At 29.6% G+C, this 22,740-nt stretch overlaps 1 protein-coding gene across 1 annotated transcript in view; it reads right to left on the bottom strand.

The window, feature by feature from the left end:
• Positions 1-20,834: 20,834 nt before the first annotated feature.
• Positions 20,835-22,740, bottom strand: part of LOC111690701 (eukaryotic translation initiation factor 5B) — a 34,029-nt gene continuing 32,123 nt past the window's right edge. The window contains exon 10 of the mRNA XM_023453239.2: positions 20,835-21,054. Within this exon, the coding sequence (XP_023309007.2) occupies positions 20,947-21,054 (108 nt within the window). The 3' untranslated portion in view covers positions 20,835-20,946. The remainder of the gene's footprint in view (positions 21,055-22,740) is intronic.

Here is a 22,740-nt window from a genome sequence, read left to right as displayed (position 1 = left end):
AAAATGGGTCCCTGGACATAGTAATTGTCAGGGAAACTGTATAGCTGACGAACTTGTCAGGAATGGTGCGATGAGATGTAAAGATGAAAACGACGCATTTATTGGAATCTCTTTTACCAATTGTAAGCTACTGGTTCAGACTTAACTATATGAAATGGTTCAAATCAGATCGTTCAGTGAAACCACCTGTCACAATTCGAGGTCAATTTGGCCTCTGGGAGCATCAGGTCAAGCTTACTATTAAGCTTACGTAGGGAACAGATACTTTACTGTTGGCAATAACGCCAGAAGAATGGGTCTCGAATACTGTAGAAGTTGTAATAATGAGGAGGAAAAAGAGACAATATCTCACCTTCTCTGCTATTGCCCATTATTCAATGAAAGCAGAGAACTATGTTTCGGTCTTGCTGTCCTGCTAGGAAGTAAGCGATGTACAATTTTTTTATATTTTAGTTAAAAGAGTTTCAGTATAGAATGTTCAAAGACCTAGACAAAGAGTCGAAAGGGGCTTAATACCAAGGTTCTTTCTTCCACCCGTTTTGACGGTTTTATCAATCCATTATGGATGTTATTAAACGTTCTTAAAGCGTGTAGCTTTCCATAATTAAGTGTCATAGATAGATGTTTAAAAATGTGAAGGAATTGCAAAGTCAAGTATGTTAAAAACAAAATACATATTAGTTCCTTATAAAAGATCTCATTTGATAGGAAGAATCCGTTTCAATATGCGTAGATAAACGAATTACATCTTTAAGTGTACAGAGTGCAAAATGCACAGAATTCGAATTCATAAATATCCACAAATATTTTTGTCATTTGCCATAGAATTTTAATCCAGTGAATTTTTCTAATATTGCGCTTGTATTGAAAATTGTGTCTCAAATGTTGGGTTTCTCAGATTTCCCTTCTTTTCTTAGACATAAATAAATAATCAATTGAGTGGTACGTTTAAATTTCTATTCAACTGCAAGTTAAGTACTCAAATAAACACTTTTTTCTTCAACAAATGACAAATTTCACATTTTAGTAGTATTAACTGATCTGATTTTTTATTTTACTCGCTCGCTCGCTCACTCATTTCCCAAGTCAGTTGTTTAAGTATGTATTTGTAGAAATTGAGAATTAGGGTTGCATGCAAAAAAAATTATTTCTTTTGTTAAGAATCATAGGCTAAATACTTTTTAAAAATGAAGGACAGTCCCGATCTAAAAAGGAAGGACAGTCCCGATCTAAAAAGGAAGGACAGTCCCGATCTAGATATTTAACCTGGGACACCCATAACCACCCGACTGTTTTATTATGTGCTTCTTCTAAGATTACAAAGAGACAAACAGAAAACTGGAGTAAATACATGTCAATGAACCTTACTTAACCTTTGCTTAAGTTTTTTAAGTGTCTACTCTTTAGATTACTTGAGGATAGTAAATTGACGACTGTCTCCGCTTTCGCTTACAAAAGGATTAGTCTCGATTGTCCCATTTACAAGAAGTACCTTCGTGGTGAAAGACAAATTAAAACAAACCTCGTGAGGTTTGCTCATAGTTAACATAAATGGCAAACAAATAATTTTCCGAACTTTCACAACACTTGAACCCAAAATCGGATAATATAACAGACATTTTGAAAAACTGTTTTTTCTAACGAACAAATCTTCAATTTTAAATAAAAATATACACCAGGTGTTTACGGATAGCATCGGAATGGAGCCAACCTAGTCCAAAACTATACAAATATGTGTATTTTCCTACATTCATTCAGTCATTCATTCGTTCGTTCGTTCATTCATGGAGTATTTAACGTGTTGTTGTTATTGTTTTTATTATTTTTGTTGATTTTGTTATTGCTGTGTTGCTAGTAGGTACTGTTATTGTTGTTGTTGCTATATAAAATACAAGTATGCAGAATACGTGCCTACGTATATCCGGTGGTCTCATATTTCGCAAGTAAACAGAATACCTCTTTTTTTGTTGAATAAAAAAAAAACGTGTATGTTTACCGACATTACGACTCAAACAATAATAAATTCAGCACATTCAGTCCGTCATTCACTTACTTGCAGACATATGCACATATACAGTCAGTCAGTTAGACAGACAGTCACACGCACTCACTCTATCAGTCAATCACACTTACTTAGAGCGTTTCGTAAAGCATGTGCTGCTTAGTTGTTGTCGTTAATAAATCATACCACATATAAATTTTGGTTAACTTTTTTTTACCATTAACACCCTACACATTACCTTAAATAGAACTATTTTTTTTTTTGGTTTAGAAATAAAAGTTAAGAAATTCTTTTATTATTCGGCTGATTTCGATATAAGACTTCTTAATGTAAAACTAATGTTAAAATATACATACATATGTTAGCTTTGTGTGCACGTCATTTCGGGCAAAAAAGAGCGCTACAGAGTCTTGTTTACGCATATTTTAATGGATTGAGACGGAAGTTAAAAACTTGAACAATACCGGAAAACACACCTTAGTCCTTTATTAAAGTAAACTTTTACAAAGTACAACATTGTTATAATTTCTACATCAAGTATTTATGATATCGTTCATTCTTTCTTAATATCGAAATCCCCTGCTTTTTAACATTTTTGAGGCGTTATAGCCTCAAAACGTTGAAGGCTTCTGTCAAAAAAAAGTTGAAATATTGTATTTAAGAAGTTACACACTATAGTTTGTAACGCGTCTGCCGCGAAATGTTCAGCAAATTTCAACTTTCAGACGATTTTGTTCCAATTTCGTTGGCCTATGTACTTAAGTAATCATTGATTTTACAAACGATCTTTTGTGTACTAATTCCCCTCCTCCGGGGGATGTTACCTTGGCGAGACCTCCGCCTTGGTGTTATTGCAATCCCGGGGAATAAAGAGAATCTGACCGGGATTGAAAAATTGGTTACAGTCTACTGCTTGGCTTAGTCCTTGAGGTTCGGCGGGCCTTACCCCACCCGTCTACCTAATGAATTAGTCGTATGTTTTTCTCTTATGAAGGTGTCGTGTGTGCTGGGTTGAATGATGATGGATGAAAGGTATCATATACATTTGATACCATTGAATTTTCCTTCCTTGTCCAGATATGTTCAGGGTTTACTCTGTTCATATCAGAATTACCACAGTGTGTCCCTGTGAGTAAGAACAAGTCTACGGCTTATTGATGATCGTACTTCGGTCTACCGTCTCTAGGTGCTGTTGCCGAATCAACAGAGGCCATCTAATGGTCAAGAGATGAGATAATTCGAGTACTCCAGCAAAGTACTTGTGCATGGACCGGTCAGAAACAATGTACAAAAATTGCCACCCGCGTTTTTCAAGGGACGATGGTAGACCGTTCTCAAGTCTAACCAGTGGTTGAAAAAGACCACCGTGGGATAAGGCCGTCAAGCCTGTCATTCCTGTGTACTAATCCAGCAAAATCTTTATTTTCCCGGTACATAGGCAAGTAATAATGCAGAATTTTGTGTAGAAGAGTACGGATAGGAAATGAAACCATCAAACATTGAGAGAAAATACGGATGCAAAATTTGAAATTCGTATGGTAGTTTTCATTTTTTTACGGAGTACGGATAGGAAATGAAACCATCAAACATTGAGAGAAAATACGGATGCAAAATTTGAAATTCGTATAATAGTCTTATTTTTTTTTAATTATTCAAAAATCAAACAAGTCGCATTAGATCAGGGATATATTTTTAGGTAAATATATACAAAATGTCAAACAGCTTTTATTTTATCATTCTATCTGGAATGGTTTCTACACAATATAAATATTAACATTTATTAAATAATCATATAATATTGACTAATGTTAGAACCACTATCACATTCCTTATTAGACATAAGCTATAGACAAATTGGTTACAAATCATACTCAAAAAAATAAATTAATGTTATTGATAACGACCACTTATTACCAAGTATTGTATGAAATAACTAAATTACCTGCAAACTCATTACCAAAATTTGAAAATATTTTACTAGAAAGTTCAGTTTTATCTTAAAGTTGGCAAATGGCTGCAATTGGCCAATTTTCATTTAGTTACCTAAAATTCCGCAGCAAAACCCTTATTTTTCTGGGCTTTAAAACTTACTGCCTGAGCTGTAAAAGAATTATTTATTTTCGAATTAATTCGCGAGTTTTTTATGCTTTGAATTTGCAATTTTTTTTAATAATTATTTTCAAACAACAAATGAATTGAATAAAATTTCAGTCAATTTAAATGAATTCCAATTTATTCTACAAATTCAAATAAATTGCAGTTCGTTTCCAATTCATTTGAATTTGTAGAATGAATTGCAATTCATTCAAATGAATTTGTGAAAAGTGACTAGTAATTCATTTCCAAATCCTTTGAACTGCAATTCATTTTATAGATGCAGTTGAATTGAAATTCATTTCTGCCTTATTCGTTTGAATGGATTCAAATAACATTAAATTATTTTTTTGTTGTGAAAATAATTAATTACAATAATTGAATGATTCGCTTACTTTGCTTTGCTAATTACATAAATTTATTTAAAAAGTTCTGAAAAATATTATCAAATGTTCATAAATTAAACACCGACGGTCTTAAGTCAATTAAATGTCATTAAATATCCCAATTAAACTCTTAAGCAAAAGATGTTCTAGGAAACAATATTTACCATTTCACTAGATTAACGTTTCCCTAATAATGATAAGCAACATAAAGCAACGTTCCTAAGATCCCGAAAGAAAAGTTATAAATAAAAAAACTAACTAAGGCTCAAAATTATTCAACTTTTTAATATTCGTGAAATAATAAAAGTATCAGCAGGAAAAAAATAAAATATTTCCAAATTTTGGTAATGGGAATTGTGGTTAATGCAGTTGTTTCATACATTACTTGGTAATGAGTGTTTTTTTTTAATATGATTTGTAGCAAATTGTCTATAGCGTATTTTTACTAAAGAATTAGACTAATTAAATTAGTTTTTGTTCTAATCCTAGTCGATATCATAGTTGCTTTTAAGAAATATTATTTTTTACATTTGCATAAGAATCATTGCATTTAGCATTATAAAATAACTTGTTAATGGAGCTTTAAGAAAGGAAATATACTCATAAATATATAAAATTTAAATAAATCCGGTTTTAAATCAGAGAAAGTCGGGTAAGCACATTTACAATCATTTTTTTTTGTCATTTCCTAAAGTTGTTATTTCCCACTTTTTAAACTTTACTCTAATATTACTTGCTTACCTACCGGTCAACGTAATTAGGGAGGGGAAACCATTCTGTCAACATGAGGGAATATTTATTATAAGTGGGCAACATGGCCTCTGAGTAAACTCGCTAAACTAGTGAGCCACTCATGTAACCAAACATCACCCGATATTTTTAAACGAGATCCTTACAACATCAGCTATAGGTTCAATAAATGTTCATAGGATAATGCTTAATAATTACTAGTTTTAAAACAATTGATCTCATGAAATCCAAAGTAATCGGTTTTATGTTCGGTTTAGAACCAAATAACTTAATTGAACAAAAAGCTATAACATTGGTTTTCATTAGACTACTGCATTTTTAGATGTTTTCAAGCTATAGAAACGAAAATGATTTAGGAAAGTATAGTCGGGCATGGCCAACCATATAATACCCTACACCATGAGTATATTTTTAATTTTTTTATTTTTCATAAAGAAGCTTTTATGTTGAATTTTACCTTAATTCAAAAGTATTTAAGCAATTTATTGATAAAAAACAAAAATTTTCAAAATGAGGCTTTATATAGGTCAAATATGGCCCGATCCTTGGTAAATTTGGGAAAAGAATATATTTTCAATTAACAGTTAGTTTTTTTGAGTTTCATTGCGATACAAATGGTTACAAGTCAATTTTATACGTTTAAGACATTTTTGAAGGGGGTTTGTATGGGAGCTAGGGTCAAATAAGGGCCGATCTTAACGAAAATATGCAGTGCCATTTATAATTATATAAAACTTATTTGTGCCAATATTTAAAGAGATAATAGAATATTTGACGTAATTATGGCATAAAAAGTCCAAATCGGGAGGTACGGTTGTATGGGGGCTAGATAAAATAATGGGCTGATTTCAACCAATTTCAATAGGCTTCGTCCCTGTGCCAAAAAACATGCTTGTGCCAAAAACATGCACAAGGTTTACATGGACAGCCAGCCGGACAGACAGACGGACGGACATGTCTTAATCGACTCAAAAAATCGATCGGTATACTTTAAGGTGGGTATTGGACCAATAGTTTTGTGTGTTGCAAACATCAGCACAAACGTATAATACCCTCTCCCCTATAGTGGTGTAGGGTATAAATATATATTTTTTTGATATTTATGGTTTGTCATTCCCGACTATGCTTTCTAACATGGATTTTTAAATATAATTGCAGCTTTTTAGTTGCTCTCTTCCATATATTGTAAAGAATCTAGAAAATAGGGGTTTGATTTGCCGTCGGTTAAAAATGAGACTTAATTTTCAAATCCCACACAATAAAGATTAAAATTAACAGTGATTGGATTTTAGTCCATATTTATTTTAAAGTATGAACGTATGATATGGGATAATTTGAAGATTATTAAGGGTACAATAAAATCGAATTTAAATTGAAAAATATATTAAAATAAACTTGAGAAAATTATCAAATTATATTTGTTGTGATCAAAGAATTTATAAGATTCTTTTAAATCTATTATACATTTCCAGTCGTTGTTCAGGTCAATTCTCGCGTTATGGCAATTACTTTAAGCGCATTCAGGTTTGTGTTTGTTGTCTGGCTTTCGACAATTTTGTAATGTATTACTTTGCACAATATGTCGTCAAAAGTACCATCTTACCACGTTCGTTAATATTTAGACAACGGAAGTGTAAAATTTAAATAAAACCCAGTTATTATTTTGACAGCTACCATTCAAATTTTAACAACGAATCGTTGTCTTTACAACAATGCATTGTTGCCATATTGATTACGATTTGTGTCATTTCGGTCATTATACATCGTTCCGTTATGACTTTGATAACACAAAGTTTTTACTTAAACATAAATTTTTTTGTTAATTTGATAACGTCGTGTGTGTTTCATATTTTTGTTATTAATTTGACAACTATGCGTACATACTTGAAAACGAATGTTATTGACAAATTATATATACTTTAGTGTCATTTTGGTACCAAGTATGTATAATTTTAAAAGATAAAATGTAAAAAAATGTAAAAATCTAACGAAAATATATAATTTATAACTTGGTTTCAAAAATATTTTAGAATCACAAAAATGTTACACAGAACAACTTTTAAAAGTAAATATTATTATAATGCTTTAAACTTAGTTTGTACTCATTTTAGAATTGAATTTTAAGAGAAATTTAAAAAGTTTTCTTTTTATACCCTACACCACTATAGTGGGGAGGGTATTATGCGTTTGTGCTGATGGTTGTAACACTCAAAAATATTGGTTCTAGACCCACCTTAAAGTATACCAATTGACTCAAAATCACTTTCTGAGTCGATTTAGCTATGTCCGTTTGTCCGTCCTTCTGTCTGTCTGTGTGTCCATGTAAACCTTGTGCGCACGTTAAAGGTCGCAATTTTCATGATAATTTGATGAAATTTGGCACTTACTCTTTTCTTGACTCAAGGACGAACGCTATTGAAAATGGTTGAAATCGGCCCATTATTTCGCCTAGCCATACAACATACAACCCATACAACCGTACCCCCCGAATCGGGCTTCTAGGCTCATAATTAAGTTAAAAGTTCTATTATGTCAACAAAAATCTGCAAAACTTAGTTTTATAGAACGATAAATAACACTACTAATTTTTATAGTGATCGGGCCTCATTTTATGGTAGACGTGAATTCCTCTACCAATATTTATAAGGATAGGCCCATATGTAACCTTACTCCCCTATGAGTCCTCTTGTAGAAAGTCTCTTTTCTTTGTCAATAATACGTAAAAATATATACACAATATGGTTAAAGAACAAATTAAATGCTTTATGTTTTAAAATTATCCACTTTTTTAACATACTGACGTAAGGTGTAGGGTATCATATAGTCGTCAATGTCCGACTATACATTCCTAATTGTTTTTTTTTTTTAATTTAATATATGAAGACTATAGTATGTAAGGAATACAATTCGGGTTCCCAGTAAATTATAACTTTCTTAACTTTAAATTTGTTAAAATATGCAAAAAATCTTAAAAGATTTCTGTAACTATAGATTGATATTTGTTAATAAGCATTTTTGGATAAACACCTACATGCGGGTACATACTTAGTATGTTCCGGCGAATGAACGAACACCTTCGATGTAATTTGCATACGTTTATGAATTGCACAGCATATTTTTATGTTTTTATGAATATATTACATATTTATGTATATAGAGAGATATACTCCTATATCTATCTATTTGTTTTTATGCCTTTATTTATTAACTTTTAACAAAAATAGTTGAATAAATACATATTTAACAAATACATGTGTATATCGCTAACTATTAACAATAAGTTATTGTGACTATAATAAAATCTATTTAATAAAAATTAATTTATTATTTTTTTGTAACTTTTTTTCTCCCTAATATTGAGTATACATATTTATTTAATTATTTTTGAAATATTGTTTTTTTAATCAATTATACGTTACATTTTATTTAACTGCGTGTTAAAAATTATGTTTTACAATAAGAAAATTAACAAAATTAAATTTTTTGTGAAAACCATTATTTGACGTGCAATAAAAAAGCTAGGCAGTGGCGCAGTGAGAAGAACTTATGACAAACGAACCAAAGTCCCTGGTTCGTATTCTCCCTGGCCTACCAGTGTAGTGGGGAGGGTATTATACGTTTGTGGTGATATTTGTAACACACAAAAATATTGGTCCTATACCCACCTTAAAGTATACCGATCAATTCAGAATCATTTTTTAAACGATTAAGACATGCCCGTCTATCCGGCTGGCTGTCCATGTAAACATTGTGCGCAAGGTTCAAGCCGCAATTTTGATGAAATTTTGACCAGGCATGTTCCTTTGAACAGTTACGAAGCCTATTGAAAATGGTGAAAATTGGTTCATTATATCACCTAGCTTCCATGCAACCGTACCTCCCGATTTGGACTTTTTATGCCATAATTACGTCAAATATACCATTATCTCTCTAAAAATTGGCACAAATAATTTTTATATAAGTATAAATGACACTGAAGATTTTCGTAATGAAAGGCCCTTATTTGACCCTAGCCCCCATACAAACCCCTTATCAGAAATGTATTAATTTCTAACTATTTGTATCGCAATGAAACTCAACATCAACTGTTACTTACTTAAAAGTATATCCTTTTCCCAATTAAATACTCATAGTGTAGTGTATTATATGTTCTGCCATGTCCGACAATACTTTCCTACTTGTTTTATTATTAAAAAGCAAAACAACTTTCTAAACAACTTCTTTGTAAGAGAAATTGCCAGTACTTTTTAACTCACTATTTGTAAACGAACGTGGAAGTAGGTACTTGCCTCCAATGACATCACCATTAATTAAAATAATGAGTTGAAATGCTAATGTAGAAATAGTGAAAAAGGTTTTACGAGATTTTTTACTTATTAGTTTTGCAATGTAAGTTATTAGTTAGTTAGTTAGTTAGTTAGTTAGTTAGTTAGTTAGTTAGTTAGTTAGTTAGTTAGTTAGTTAGTTAGTTAGTTAGTTAGTTAGTTAGTTAGTTAGTTAGTTAGTTAGTTAGATAGTTAGTTAGTTAGTTGTGTTAGTTAGTAAGTTAGTTAATTAGTTAATTAGTTAAATAGACAGATAGATAGATAGATAGATAGATAGATAGATAGATAGATAGATAGATAGATAGATAGATAAATAGATAGATAGATAAATAGATAGATAGATAGATAGATAGATAGATAGATAGATAGATAGATAGATAGATAGATAGATAGATAGTAAGTTAGTTAGTTAGTGCGTTATAGATCAAATCCGCAGAAATACTTCTAGGCCTCTATCGGGCCTGTTGTGCATTCCTTAGCCAGAGTCTCTGGTGTGATTCAAACCTAACATCCCGCGTCTATCAGATTAGAACACTAACCTACCGGAAGCCTCTATAAAATACTTATGCATCAAAATGTTCATACAAAATTTTATTTATAAATTAAACTTTCTTTATAAATAACACCTTAAGAATCTAATTTATCAAAAGTTTATAAATAAATTTTAACAAACTTTACACATTTGCTTAATGATTATAAGACTGTAATGGTTAAAAAAATTTAGTTGCTTAAACATTCAGTAACGAATTTAATTTTAAAATCGTTAATACTAAATAAAATTAAATATATTTCAGTTTAATAATTGAAATGAATGTTAAATAATACTAAAATATGCAGTTTAAATAATAAATGTTCTTACCTGTAATTAGCAAACAAATAAACTAATTCTGTTTTTATTAAATGGTTAGACTTTTTTATTTTGTTTTTTTATAATTAATAAATTGTAATTAGTTTTGCACAGACCAACAGCTACAATTTATTTGTATTTAATTTTTATTTTTCTTTAATTAATTATAGGCCTATTAGGTTTTAATTTATTTTTGTTTTAATTACACTTGTATTTTTTATTAATATTATGTATTTATTTTTAATATATATATTTTTTAAATGTATAAGATATTTATATGTATGTATTTGTGTAAAATATTTGCAAATTATTTACTGACATACAGATACAATCAACTTGCTCAAGACTTATACTGCAACTAAATGTTGCAACCAATTTCTACAAATGGCAATGCAAAAGATAAAAAAAAACAAAAACAAAAACAATACCAGAAATAAAATACCACGAATAATAAACGAATCATAAGCTTCGTAAAGCTGTGTATCCTTTCGCCAGCTACTCGTGCCACATGAGATAAATCCGAATGATTTGTCGTTATTCGGTCTTTCCTGACTGTTAAGTTTCGCAGTGTTTCGTTTGTTCGTGCAACAGAAAAGAATATTTTTTTTCATGCACATGTATCTGCATTTATATTGGAATATCTGTGTGTTTTTTTTTGTAGATTTCTGCATACATACAAATGAAAAAATAAAAACATTACAAACATGAGAAATGTAAAGGAAAAATAAAGGAAACAAAATACTTTCTATTAATCTTAATTTTTGAAAATGTAAATCAATTAATGATAACACTTATGTACAGGTTTGTAATTAATAGTTTGTAAATTATTAACAACAGCTATTAATATTTTCAATATAAAAAAATTTGTCCTTTAAAATATTTTTAAACTACAGCAACAAGAACATTTTCCAAACTGACTAGTTTCGTTTATATTCCCTTGCAATATGACAAGAGATACTTGTAACCTAGATGATAGAAGGTCTAAGAGACATTGGATAGATGGAAAGAAAGACAGACAGACATATGGGCCAGACATGCATACATTGCATACAGAAGGGGTGTTAATGAATGGAAGTGTAGTATAAATGGGTTAGATGAACTACACCTACTATCCTTGACAATGTATGCATAACGAAGGCCACCAATGAGCTTTTCATGTTCAAGGTCATTTTATTATTTCACATGTATGTCTGTGTGTGTGTTGGCTTTACTGGCGGCCATTTTTTGTTGTTTTTATAAACCCAACTTATAGTTGTATGCACTTGAATATTTACTCACTCCCCAAAAATATTTTTTGTATCAAACTTTAACAAAACTGGGCGGTCGATTTTTGTATGTAGTATTTAGGGGCGTGCCCTTGATATTGATAATAAAAGTTCCGCCATATTTTTTGAAATACTAAAATACTAACAACAAATTTTGTTTATATATATGTAAATCTATATATGTTATAAAATATTGTTTATTTACAATATACATACATATATTTAAGAATGTTTATAAGTATATATGTATATTAGATGTTTGTATATTGATAATCTTTAGAAGAAAAAAAACAATAATTATTTAGTAATATATACTTGTAGAAAGTATTGTTTTGGTTAATTATACCCTACACCACTATAGTGGGGTGGGTATTATAAGTTTGTGCTGATGTTTGTAACATACAAAAATATTGGTCCAATACCAACCTTAAAGTATACCAATCGATTAAGAATCATTTTTTTTGAGTCGATTAAGACATGTCCGTCCGTCCGTCTGTCCGGCTGGCTGGCTGTCCATGTAAACCTTGTGCGCAAGGTACAGGCCGCAATTTTCAAGATAATTTAATGAAATTTAAACCAAGCATATTTTTTGGCACAGGGACGAAGCCTATTGAAAATGGTTGAAATCGGTCCATTATTTCACCTAGCCCCCATACAACCGTACCTCCCGATTTGAACTTTTTATGCCATAATTATGTCAAATATTATTTTATCTCTCTAAAAATTGGCACAAATAAGTCTTATATAAGTATAAATGACACTGCAGATTTTCGTAAGGATCGGCCCTTATTTGACCCTAGCCCCCAGACAAACCCCCCTTTGAAAAAATGTCTTAAACGTCTAAAATTGACTTGTAACCATTTGTATCGCAATGAAACTCAACAAAATTAACTGTTATTTAAAAATATATCCTTTTCCCAAATTTACCGAGGATCGGCCCATATATGACCTATATAAAGACTCATTTAGACATTTTTGCTTAATATTTGCTTAAATATTTTTGAATTATGGTAACATTCAACATAAAAGATTCTTTATAAAAAATTTTTATATGGTCGGCCATGCCCGACTATACTTTCCTACTTGTTTTCTTGTAAAAATTATTAGAGCACATGATTCATTTAAGTAATCATAAAACTACTCCCTTGTAAACATTATTGGAGTAGTACTATGTAACTCAGACATGTATCATGTTAACTTTTAAAACAATATGGTCCATAGCCTGCATTACATGGAACCATGATGCGGATTATGTAATCCTATAACTCCCTTGAAATGTATGAATGGATTACGTGATACTCAAGTAGGATATCCTAATGTTAAATGAAGTATATTATTTCCATATATTTGTATTAGTTTTAGACCAGTCCTACTCCTTTCAATAGTGCTCTTAACACGCGTGTGCGAAGTACTAGTCTTTTTATTTTTGTTGTAACTCAGCTAAAATTTTGGTTTTTGTTCTATTAAAACAACTTCTACAAGGAATGCAAAAATTCCACTTCTTTATAGCATTCAGAGAACTTGGGAAATCAAAATTACTTCTAGAACATGTTTTCGGAAACATTATTATTAACTATATATGAGTTTTTTTGTAATAGCTATACATTGGTATTTACCTACTAGTTCCAAAACCAGTTAATAATACATACATACTTAAAACTACATATATTTTTTATTGAAATATAAAAATTCATTAAAAATCAATTAATATGTAACAGATCTCTAGGGAATTGAAGGACGAATGTACAGCCGTATATACATATGTTCATTCAAATACATATACATATGTTCATGTTATAATTTTTAAAAGAACCTAACAAAAACTTTAATTGAAAATAATTAATTTAACACTTTTAACTACTTATTCATTAGCATTTTAACTAATTATTTTAACACGGATTATAACATTGATAACAAGTACTTACAACGCTCGCTTACATATAACTACTTAAATAAGTATTTACGAATAAGCAGTGAAAAAGTGGTTTGTTTGGCAAGTCATTATAATAGTACTTACAATTAAAGAATGCAATATTAAAAATTAAGAGGTTATGTATACATGTCGAGTGTCTAAAGTTTTCCTAGAACTAGTTCCAGTAATATTCCATAGAATGAACATCGCCTTCGAACTAAAATCATTGTTCTCAATACTAAAGCATCGTACAAGCATCATATCTGAATCCAAAATCACAAACATAAGCCCTACAATTGTTGCTAATATTTATCTTGGTTAATTTTTGTTAAGTCTAAATACCTTGTATTTTCCAATTATCTTTAATGGCTAGCAAGTGGAAAAAACATAATTCTTACAATGTGGACTTAAAAAAATAAGATCGGAAAGTTTAAAAGATTTAATAAAAACCCTTTTATACATATAATACTTATGTATGTATGTCAACAAATACACAATTATCAACGGTGCTTATTGCGTTTTGAAACATTTGTAGATATTTATTCTTTGTATATTTTCAATTGCCTTTGTGGTTGTTGCAACGGACCGCTAATTGGGAACCGTTCGTTTATAAGGTCAGTTGTGTATTATAGAAATTACAAATGGAATCATAAACTTATATACCCTTCTCACATCTCCCTAAACTTATGGTTACAATATATAGTACCTCTGCCGGTACTGGATGGCATAACTGATTATATCGATAAAGGTGTCTTTTTTTAACGAATCAAATATAGCCAACAAATCGACTAAAGTCACGATATCTCACATACCTGATGTGATAGAGAAATTCTCAATTCCGATTCGCTTTGAGCTATTTTATATTTAAAAAACGTTACCTTTGTAAGAAGAGTATATATAAGTTTGTCATTCAGTTTGTAATTTCCATAATATAATTTTTTGACCCAATATTATGGTTCCTTATACAAAGCGGAGTTGTTTAAGCCATGTCCGTCCGCCTGTCTGTTGAAATGAAAATCTTCCTATAAATATAATCAAAAATTCGTGACAACCTCTGAAAATTTATCAAAAAAAAAAATGTTTTGCATGTTTCGACAAGAAGCAACAACAACAGCTTAAGAGTTTCATTGCTTTTTCATATTTTGTTTTTTGGATTTTGTTCTAGTTTTTTTTATCGGAATAAATTCATAAATTAATATTGTCTAAAATTAATCTTTTTTTAAACAATGTATGGCGAATATAGAATTCTTACTTGTCTTAGTTTATTATGGAACTGAAAGCTATGAATGATAACATAGATTAGATTGAATATGCTCAAAGCTCTACGACCCGAGTTTGGATCTTTTTTAGTAAGGCACCCAGAATCTGCGAGATCCTAATAATGGGCCATTATATGAAATATGTTTTGTGATTTGTAGGCCACATAATTAGCATAGATTCTTTATGGACTTTCCTAGTACTTTAGGATCGCTTTTACACGCAGAGGAAAAAACATGGTTGTGGTAACCATGTTCTAAAAGCAACATATTATGTTTAAATGATTGTAGTCTAAATATATTATGGTTATTGGAACAATTTTAAAATAGCATATTATGATTAAATATTTTATCATACTATTTTTTATTTACCATAATATTGCTTTTTATATAGACTATATTATGATACAATATGATCAAAATGTCGTTAATAAATATGTATCAAAATCAAATTTATTTTGATTACTGAATTAGTAAAATTTAGTTTCTAAAAAAGTAAAAATCTACAATACATGACACGATTTACAAATTTTTAATTTGATTCGAAAAAAACATAACTACATTATTCTTTACAAAGTGAAGAAACACTTATACATATAATGTTATAAACCAAATGAGAATTATTTTTAGTCATTTTATTGTTGCGTAAAACAACACACACTCAAAATAATATGTGTGAGTTGTGTGAATAAAGTTGTTCTGTTGTTGCACTAACAGACCTAGAACAACATAACATAATATGGTTATTTATAACAACATAACATACAATAATTATATAACATATAACAACATAACATATAATGATTATTTGTAAGTTTAAACGGTTGTTAGTAACATGTAACAACAATATTGTAACAACAATACTGTTTAAGAAGAATTAAAATAACAATTATATGTTTTTGATAACAATATATTGTTATTGTGAACATAGTTTAGTTATAGTAACCATGTTTAACTATGTTTTTTCTCTGTGTGTATTTAGCGTTAGTAATTTTTGAGATTTTCCATTTAAGAATTTTATAAAACCCTTTGCCTGAGCCTTTTGGTATTGCTTCCCAATAAAGAATTTACTCAAGTGTCACGCTTAGCCTTGGCATATCTTTGTGAAATACCAAAAAAAGGTTCAGAAACAATAAACTGGTCGTGGCGACGTGCTCCCCTATTTGCCAGAGTAACATTCATGGCCAGCTATCCAACATAAAGTCAGTTTGTTAAGTCTACCTAATTCATTAAGTGAAATCTTCAAGTCCACTACAATACAAGTCTACTCGAACTCTACATTTCGTAGGACATTAAGGCCTTGAGTGATGCTTAGATATGCATCATTGTAAAAATTCCTAATACTTCTCCTTGAACACTCCCAAACACAAATAAAAATAACGTATACTTCCGCTTGAAATATTGATGAAAAGTATCCCATCAAAGGCCTATAATATAGTAAATTCTTGTATATTTGTTAACGACAAAATTACAGATTACAGATATTACAGATTGTACGCAATATTTTAAAATATTAAACTGCTTTCTAAAAGAAATATTTTAAATTGATGTTTTTAATATTTCATTGTGATTGGTTGTAAAAGATTTTCAAAATAACAGGCCTTGTTATTTATATTTTCAAATACGTTTAATAAATAGTTTATCTCCTGAAAAATACATTTTAATTTATTCAAAATACATTACAAAATAAAATGTACTTGATAATTTATCAAATGAAAACAAATTTAAATTTGTTTGTACTTACTAAATTAACATATAACTACTTAAACAACAAACAATTTATTTATATCTTAAAATAAAAATCTATTTTATAAATAATTCTTATGTTTTTTTTTTAATTCAAGGATAGAGCTCACTTCCCATAAACTAAAAGTAAAATTAAGCAATAAACTGAAGGACACGTTCTTATGTTCGTTCATTGATGATTGTTCTGCTCTGTACTTTTTGTATTTATCAATGAAAGTTTTCAACAAAAATAAAAAAAACGTTTGCTTTTGTCAGAAGTCTCCTTGTAATTTCTAACAACAACAACAATATTTTTATCAATTGTTATTTAAAACTCATTTTTGTCTCTCTTTTGGATGCTCTCTCTCTCTCTCACAAACTCAGTTATAAATAAATCCACCCCATTCATATTTTAAAGGACATTTTTTCAACTCACCTTGTAGTCAATTACAAACACATATACCCATAGATATTTCTAATATATAAGATTCTGTTGCTTGAATGTATGAGTAAATGAATTCCACACGACAGCATCACAATGCTGTGGTCCATGTTAACCTAGTTCTACATGAAATTTTGTGAATGAATTTGCTTTTGAATGTAATATTTAGTTGTTTCTATGTGGAGGATATTTTTTTCTATTTTCTTATGTTTATACATACATATATGTACATATAAATGACGTCATTACAAAAATACACACACATTTATAGTTACTTATATACAAACATACATGCAAACACTCATAATTTATTTAAAGTTCTGGAAATAACTCTTTATATAAGTTTCGTATTTTTAAATATCCTTCAAAATTGAAAAAAGTTTTTGGTTTATTTATATAGAAATATTGATTTTATGTAATTTTATCTTTGAACATTATATTGACATTCTGTGGCAAAAACTAAAAGCCCAAACTTGAAAACTTTATGAAATTATTGTGTTTCTTTATAAGAAAAGTAGCACAGAGGGAAAAACCGGTAGAAAAATACCGAAATTGGTACGAACATGTCGGCTCAATAGTGAGCTTACCACGTTTGTTAACATTTAGATAACGGATTTATATCAAATTTAAATTTCGACAACGAATTGTTGCAATTTTGACAACGTTGCGTCGTCTGACAACATAGTGTTTTCGTTCGTATGTATGTCTATACTTTAACAACGGTTTTTATTGAAAATTTGTAAACTCTTTGGTGCCATTTTTGTACCAGCCGTGTATAATTTAAAAATGTATTTTTTCTTCTCTGTATAAGCGTCTGTCTAAAAAGTAGAATCAATGTATGTTGCAAGTTTCAAGTACAAAAGCATACGAATTGTCGCTATTTTGACAACTAGTGATTTCGTACGTACGTATGTCTATACTTTGACAAGTGTTATCGAAAAATCTTTAAACTCGTTGGTGTCAATTTAGTACCGGGCGTGTATAACTTAAAAACGTCTTTTTCCCTCAGTGTAAGCATCTGTCAAAAAAGTAGAATCAATTTATGTTGCAAATTACAAGTGCAAAAGCATACAATGCCTTGACGCGTAGAATTCTTAATACAGATCTAATTTCTACTTTTATAAGCGGCACACGAACATGTCGGCTGACGTTTTTTTAAGTTGTTGTTTATGTGGCGGAGAGTCGAATCGAAATGCAGAATACCAAAGTTACCAAACGAAGAAAATTTCGATTCGAATTGAAATGCAGAATAGGGGCAATTATTCCCCACTATAGTGGTGTAGGGTATAAACAGGAAGATGCCGCTTAAAAAGCGTTGCATGTATCTTAGGTATGAACATTGCAAATTGCGCGAAGACACGCAATGTAAACCTCCAGTTTTATTTTGATTTCGATTCGATATTACTGGAAATGGTTAAATTTTAGGAAAAATTGTATAACTCAAACCTTTTATTGCAAACGATTTCATGTAACTTTTTAAATAAAATAAAAAAATAAACTTTGACCTTTTTGCTTAAATTGGTAAATTTGCCAAATTTTGCTGAAATGTTATGAGATTGGATTGTAATTTGTATAAGTAATTTTGAAATTTCTTTTTGATTATAATTTTTAATGGTAATTTCGAAATTTTTACGTTATGTTTGAAAAATATTTTAAATATTTGTACCCTAAACGACTTAAGTGGGGAGGGTAAGGTATACCTATGTCCATCTGTCCATGTAAACCTTGTAATCAAACTACAGGTCACAATTTTGCAAATTATTGAATTTGCTACATAATCTTCTATTGTTCCATGAACGATGCCTTTTGAAAATGATAAAAATTGGTCCATTTTTTAACTTATCCGAAATCTAATAGGGCTTTTGATCTCATAATCCACAAAAAGCTTCGATTGGATTGTAGTTTGCATAAGTAATTTTGAAAATTTAATGTAATGTTTGAAAATTATTTTAAATATATGTACCATACACACTAAAAGTCACAATTTTTAAGATTATTCAATTTGCACATGATCTTCTATAGTTGCTTGGGCGGTGCATTTTGAAAATATTTAAAATCATTCCATCTACAATGTTTTATAACGATAGATCCATATTTTCCTCCAGACCCCCGTCCCCCCATATAAGAATATCATAAAAAAATATCATGATATAATAGGAATATCATAAAAAAGCCTATAAAAAGCATGTCTGATAGGAATATTGTTGATTTGGATCTCGCAGTTATCTGAACCCTTCTTAAAGAGATTAATAAGTGAACACTTATTTCATTTTAAATCCTTCTTAAACAAACAATTTTGGAATTAATTTTGAAGGCTTTGGACAAATAAAAGATACATTCATAAGTTGAAGGTGTTAATAGTTCTTTTATTTTGTGTAAATGATGAACAAAATTTGCGTCATTTACTTCAAGGACTTTGTTTCTCTATACATAGATAAATATGTATGCAATCAAAAGACTCTGCAGCATTTTCGCATCAAAGCAGCTTCATTGAAGCCAAAGTGAAGATAAAAAAGACCGTGTATTGTTGTCTTAATTCATATGTTGGGTTTGGCATACGTAAATGCAGTCCGTCCTTTATGTTCAAAAGGGGGTACTTTATACAAAACAGCCAAGGTTCATAGTATTTTCTTGTCAAAGTTGACCCAAATATAAAAGACAGACGGACGGTTGGATGGTTGAATGGATGAACGGTTAGTTGGTTGCATTGTTTGTTTGTTGCATTTGGCCTTTAGCGAAAAACGTCGACAAAATTATAAAAAAAACATATATATTTTATTTATTCATTCATTCGTTCATTCATTCAATAATCCAATAGTGAAATTGTTTGTGTTTTCTTTACATTCATTGAGAGATGGTCTAAAAATATTACAAATAAACACACTCACACATTTATATATGTATGTAAGTATGCAATTGATTCACTTACTCATTCATTTGGTGGCACGCTTGTCGTCCGTTGTATATACGGTCGCATAAACATACAAACAGATAGATGTATGTATGTATATATTCGTATGTAAGTATGTATTATGATGTAGTTTGGTTTGTATGTACACTTTCCATTCATTTATATTTTCATTGATTTGTGCATTTTTACATACTAAATACTTGAAACATTCGTGGCAAGGTTGGTGCAGCTGAGTTCATTCACATTTTAACATAGTTTTTCTTCTGAAATTTTATTTTTTTGTTGTTTTTTTTATTCATGAATGAAAGCATGCGCATGTTGTTCTCAGCGTTTTATAATAATCATCATCATCATCTTCAGCCTTGTTAAATGAACAACAACTACAACTAATACAGTCATCATCATCATTTTACACAACTACAATGTTGTTGTGTGGTAAGCATCTGTATATGTATGAGTTTGCATTGCAGAGATACTAACGTAACTATACAACAGTTATGTAGGTCAATATCCTTTAGTTGCCGGTTAAGGAACTTATATTTTCTCAACCAAGCATCCATCCATTCGTTCGTTCGTTCGTCTGTCCATTCATTCTTTCATTGAACAACCTTCTGCCTTTATTTTTTTTTATTGAAGCCAATGACGTCATAGTCAGTTGTTTAAATACAAACCTTTATACAATTTAATAACTCTTCCGTTAACCTTTTGGTAAGAAATGTTAATGTAAAGAAAAGGCACATAAAATACGTTGAAACTGTACAAAAAAGTACTGAATACAGATTCTTATTCATACATCAAACATTCATTCATTTATTGTGACAACATTTGGTTGAAATTCAAATGAAATTTTGAAACAAAAAAAGGATAAAAATAATAAATTACTAAATTGTTGATTTTGTTGCAGGTTGCTTTTTCGTTTTTTTTTTTTTTTGTTTTAGTTGGGCAGAGGCAAATGTAAATTAATAATTAATGTTGCATTATTATTTAGCCGCAAAAAATGTTTAAAGAGTCTCTGGATATTTATAATTAAATTACAAAATTTGAAAGAGTTTCTTTAATTCAACCATTAGAGCCCAATCAGCCTTGATTAAATCATCACGGAAATAGTCTTTGCAAGCATCAATACTCTGGCGAGAAATCTAAAATTAGAAAAATTAAAAACAAAAAACAAATTATTTTATATAAAAATAATAATAGTTTATAATAAAAAGTATCTAACTTATATGTATGTTTTTTTAAAAGAAGGTTAAACCAGGGAATCGTAAACTAAGAAATTATGACGCATTTGCAATTAAGTTGTTGAACGGAATAAGGACATTTCTTTTTTTTCCCCTAAACTTTAAATTGTTGTTCTGTTCATTCAGCGTTATATTCACTAACGTCAGTCAGTTAGTAGTTACTTTTGTAGGTCATGTTGCTAAAAATAGATTTTGTAGTGTTTTTTTTATTCATTTATTTTTGCATGAATTGCATATACATACAGTCACTATAAAAATAACTGGGTCAATGTGTCATTTTCTAAAGTATTCATTCTTATATTTTGGTTTTATATACCATTTCTGTATGTACTATATTTGTATATATGTATAGTAAAATGTGTATATAGAATGAACTTTACATACAAGCATTTGTAGAAGGTAATTGATGACGTCAAACATTTTTATCAAACATAATTAGATTTTATTTAAGAACTCTTTAAAATGTACTTAAATTGTTTAGGGGTTTATTTATTTGTCATTATTTAACATATTATTCAGTAGTTATCATTTATTGCATTTGAAATGTTAAATTTTCAACAATAAATGTTATTTTATTATATATGTAGGGTAGAAGGGGGATCATACGCCATAGGGACACATCTGTCAATGCGAATAACTTGAAAACCGAGTAATCGATTTTATCGCTTTTATCGATTATCTATCATCCCTGAAAATTTGAAACATTAACTTTACATATGATGGGAGGCAGACATGATTAATTGTTTTTCAAAGGGCTGTGAAAATATTTCACTGTGTGAACTTTTTGTGCTAACTTTTTTAGTTTTTGTGATAGAAAAAATTTATTGGTCAGTATTAGAATGTCAATAACAGTGAACAATAAGACATAATAAAATTTTCGATAATATAATTTGAAGCCCGAAAAAAATTTAAAGTAATCCCCAGAACTGCCCGTGGGGCACATGCGCCAAATATATGTAAGGCTTGTGATGTAGTACAAAATTTGGTTAAAATATAGAAAAAATCAGTTATAATTTGTTTTAATTTATTTTGTTAAGTTTTGTGAAATAAACAATAAATATCTGATTTATTATACTTTGTTTAATCAATTAAAGTATAAAACAGCAAAATAAGTTTTTATTTTTGTAATTTTTTTTTATTTTACTAATGACAAATTTGCCCCACCCCCTAGGCGAATTTACCCCATGGATGGGGCGGAATCGCCGTTTTTTGTCAGTGCGGAAAAGAAAAAAATATGTACATTAGGATGACTTAAGAAAAATTAAAAGGAATAAAACTAAAGCCAACATATCTAAGTATCCGAACCAAAAAAAAATTAAGAATATGTATTGTGGTTTAATCTATCTATCTATCTATCTATCTATCTATCTATCTATCTATCTATCTATCTATCTATCTACTTATCTATCTATCTATCTATCTATCTATCTATCTATCTATCTATCTATCTATCTATCTATCTATCTATATATCTATCTATCTATCTATCTATCTATCTATCTATCTATCTATCTATCTATCTATCTATCTATCCATCTATCTATCTATCTATCTATCTATCTATCTATCTATCTATCTATCTATCTA

Source organism: Lucilia cuprina, chromosome 5, assembly GCF_022045245.1.
Source record: "Lucilia cuprina isolate Lc7/37 chromosome 5, ASM2204524v1, whole genome shotgun sequence".
NCBI classification, from domain to species: Eukaryota; Metazoa; Arthropoda; class Insecta; order Diptera; family Calliphoridae; genus Lucilia; species Lucilia cuprina.
This window is presented reverse-complemented; position numbering and strand designations above follow the sequence as displayed.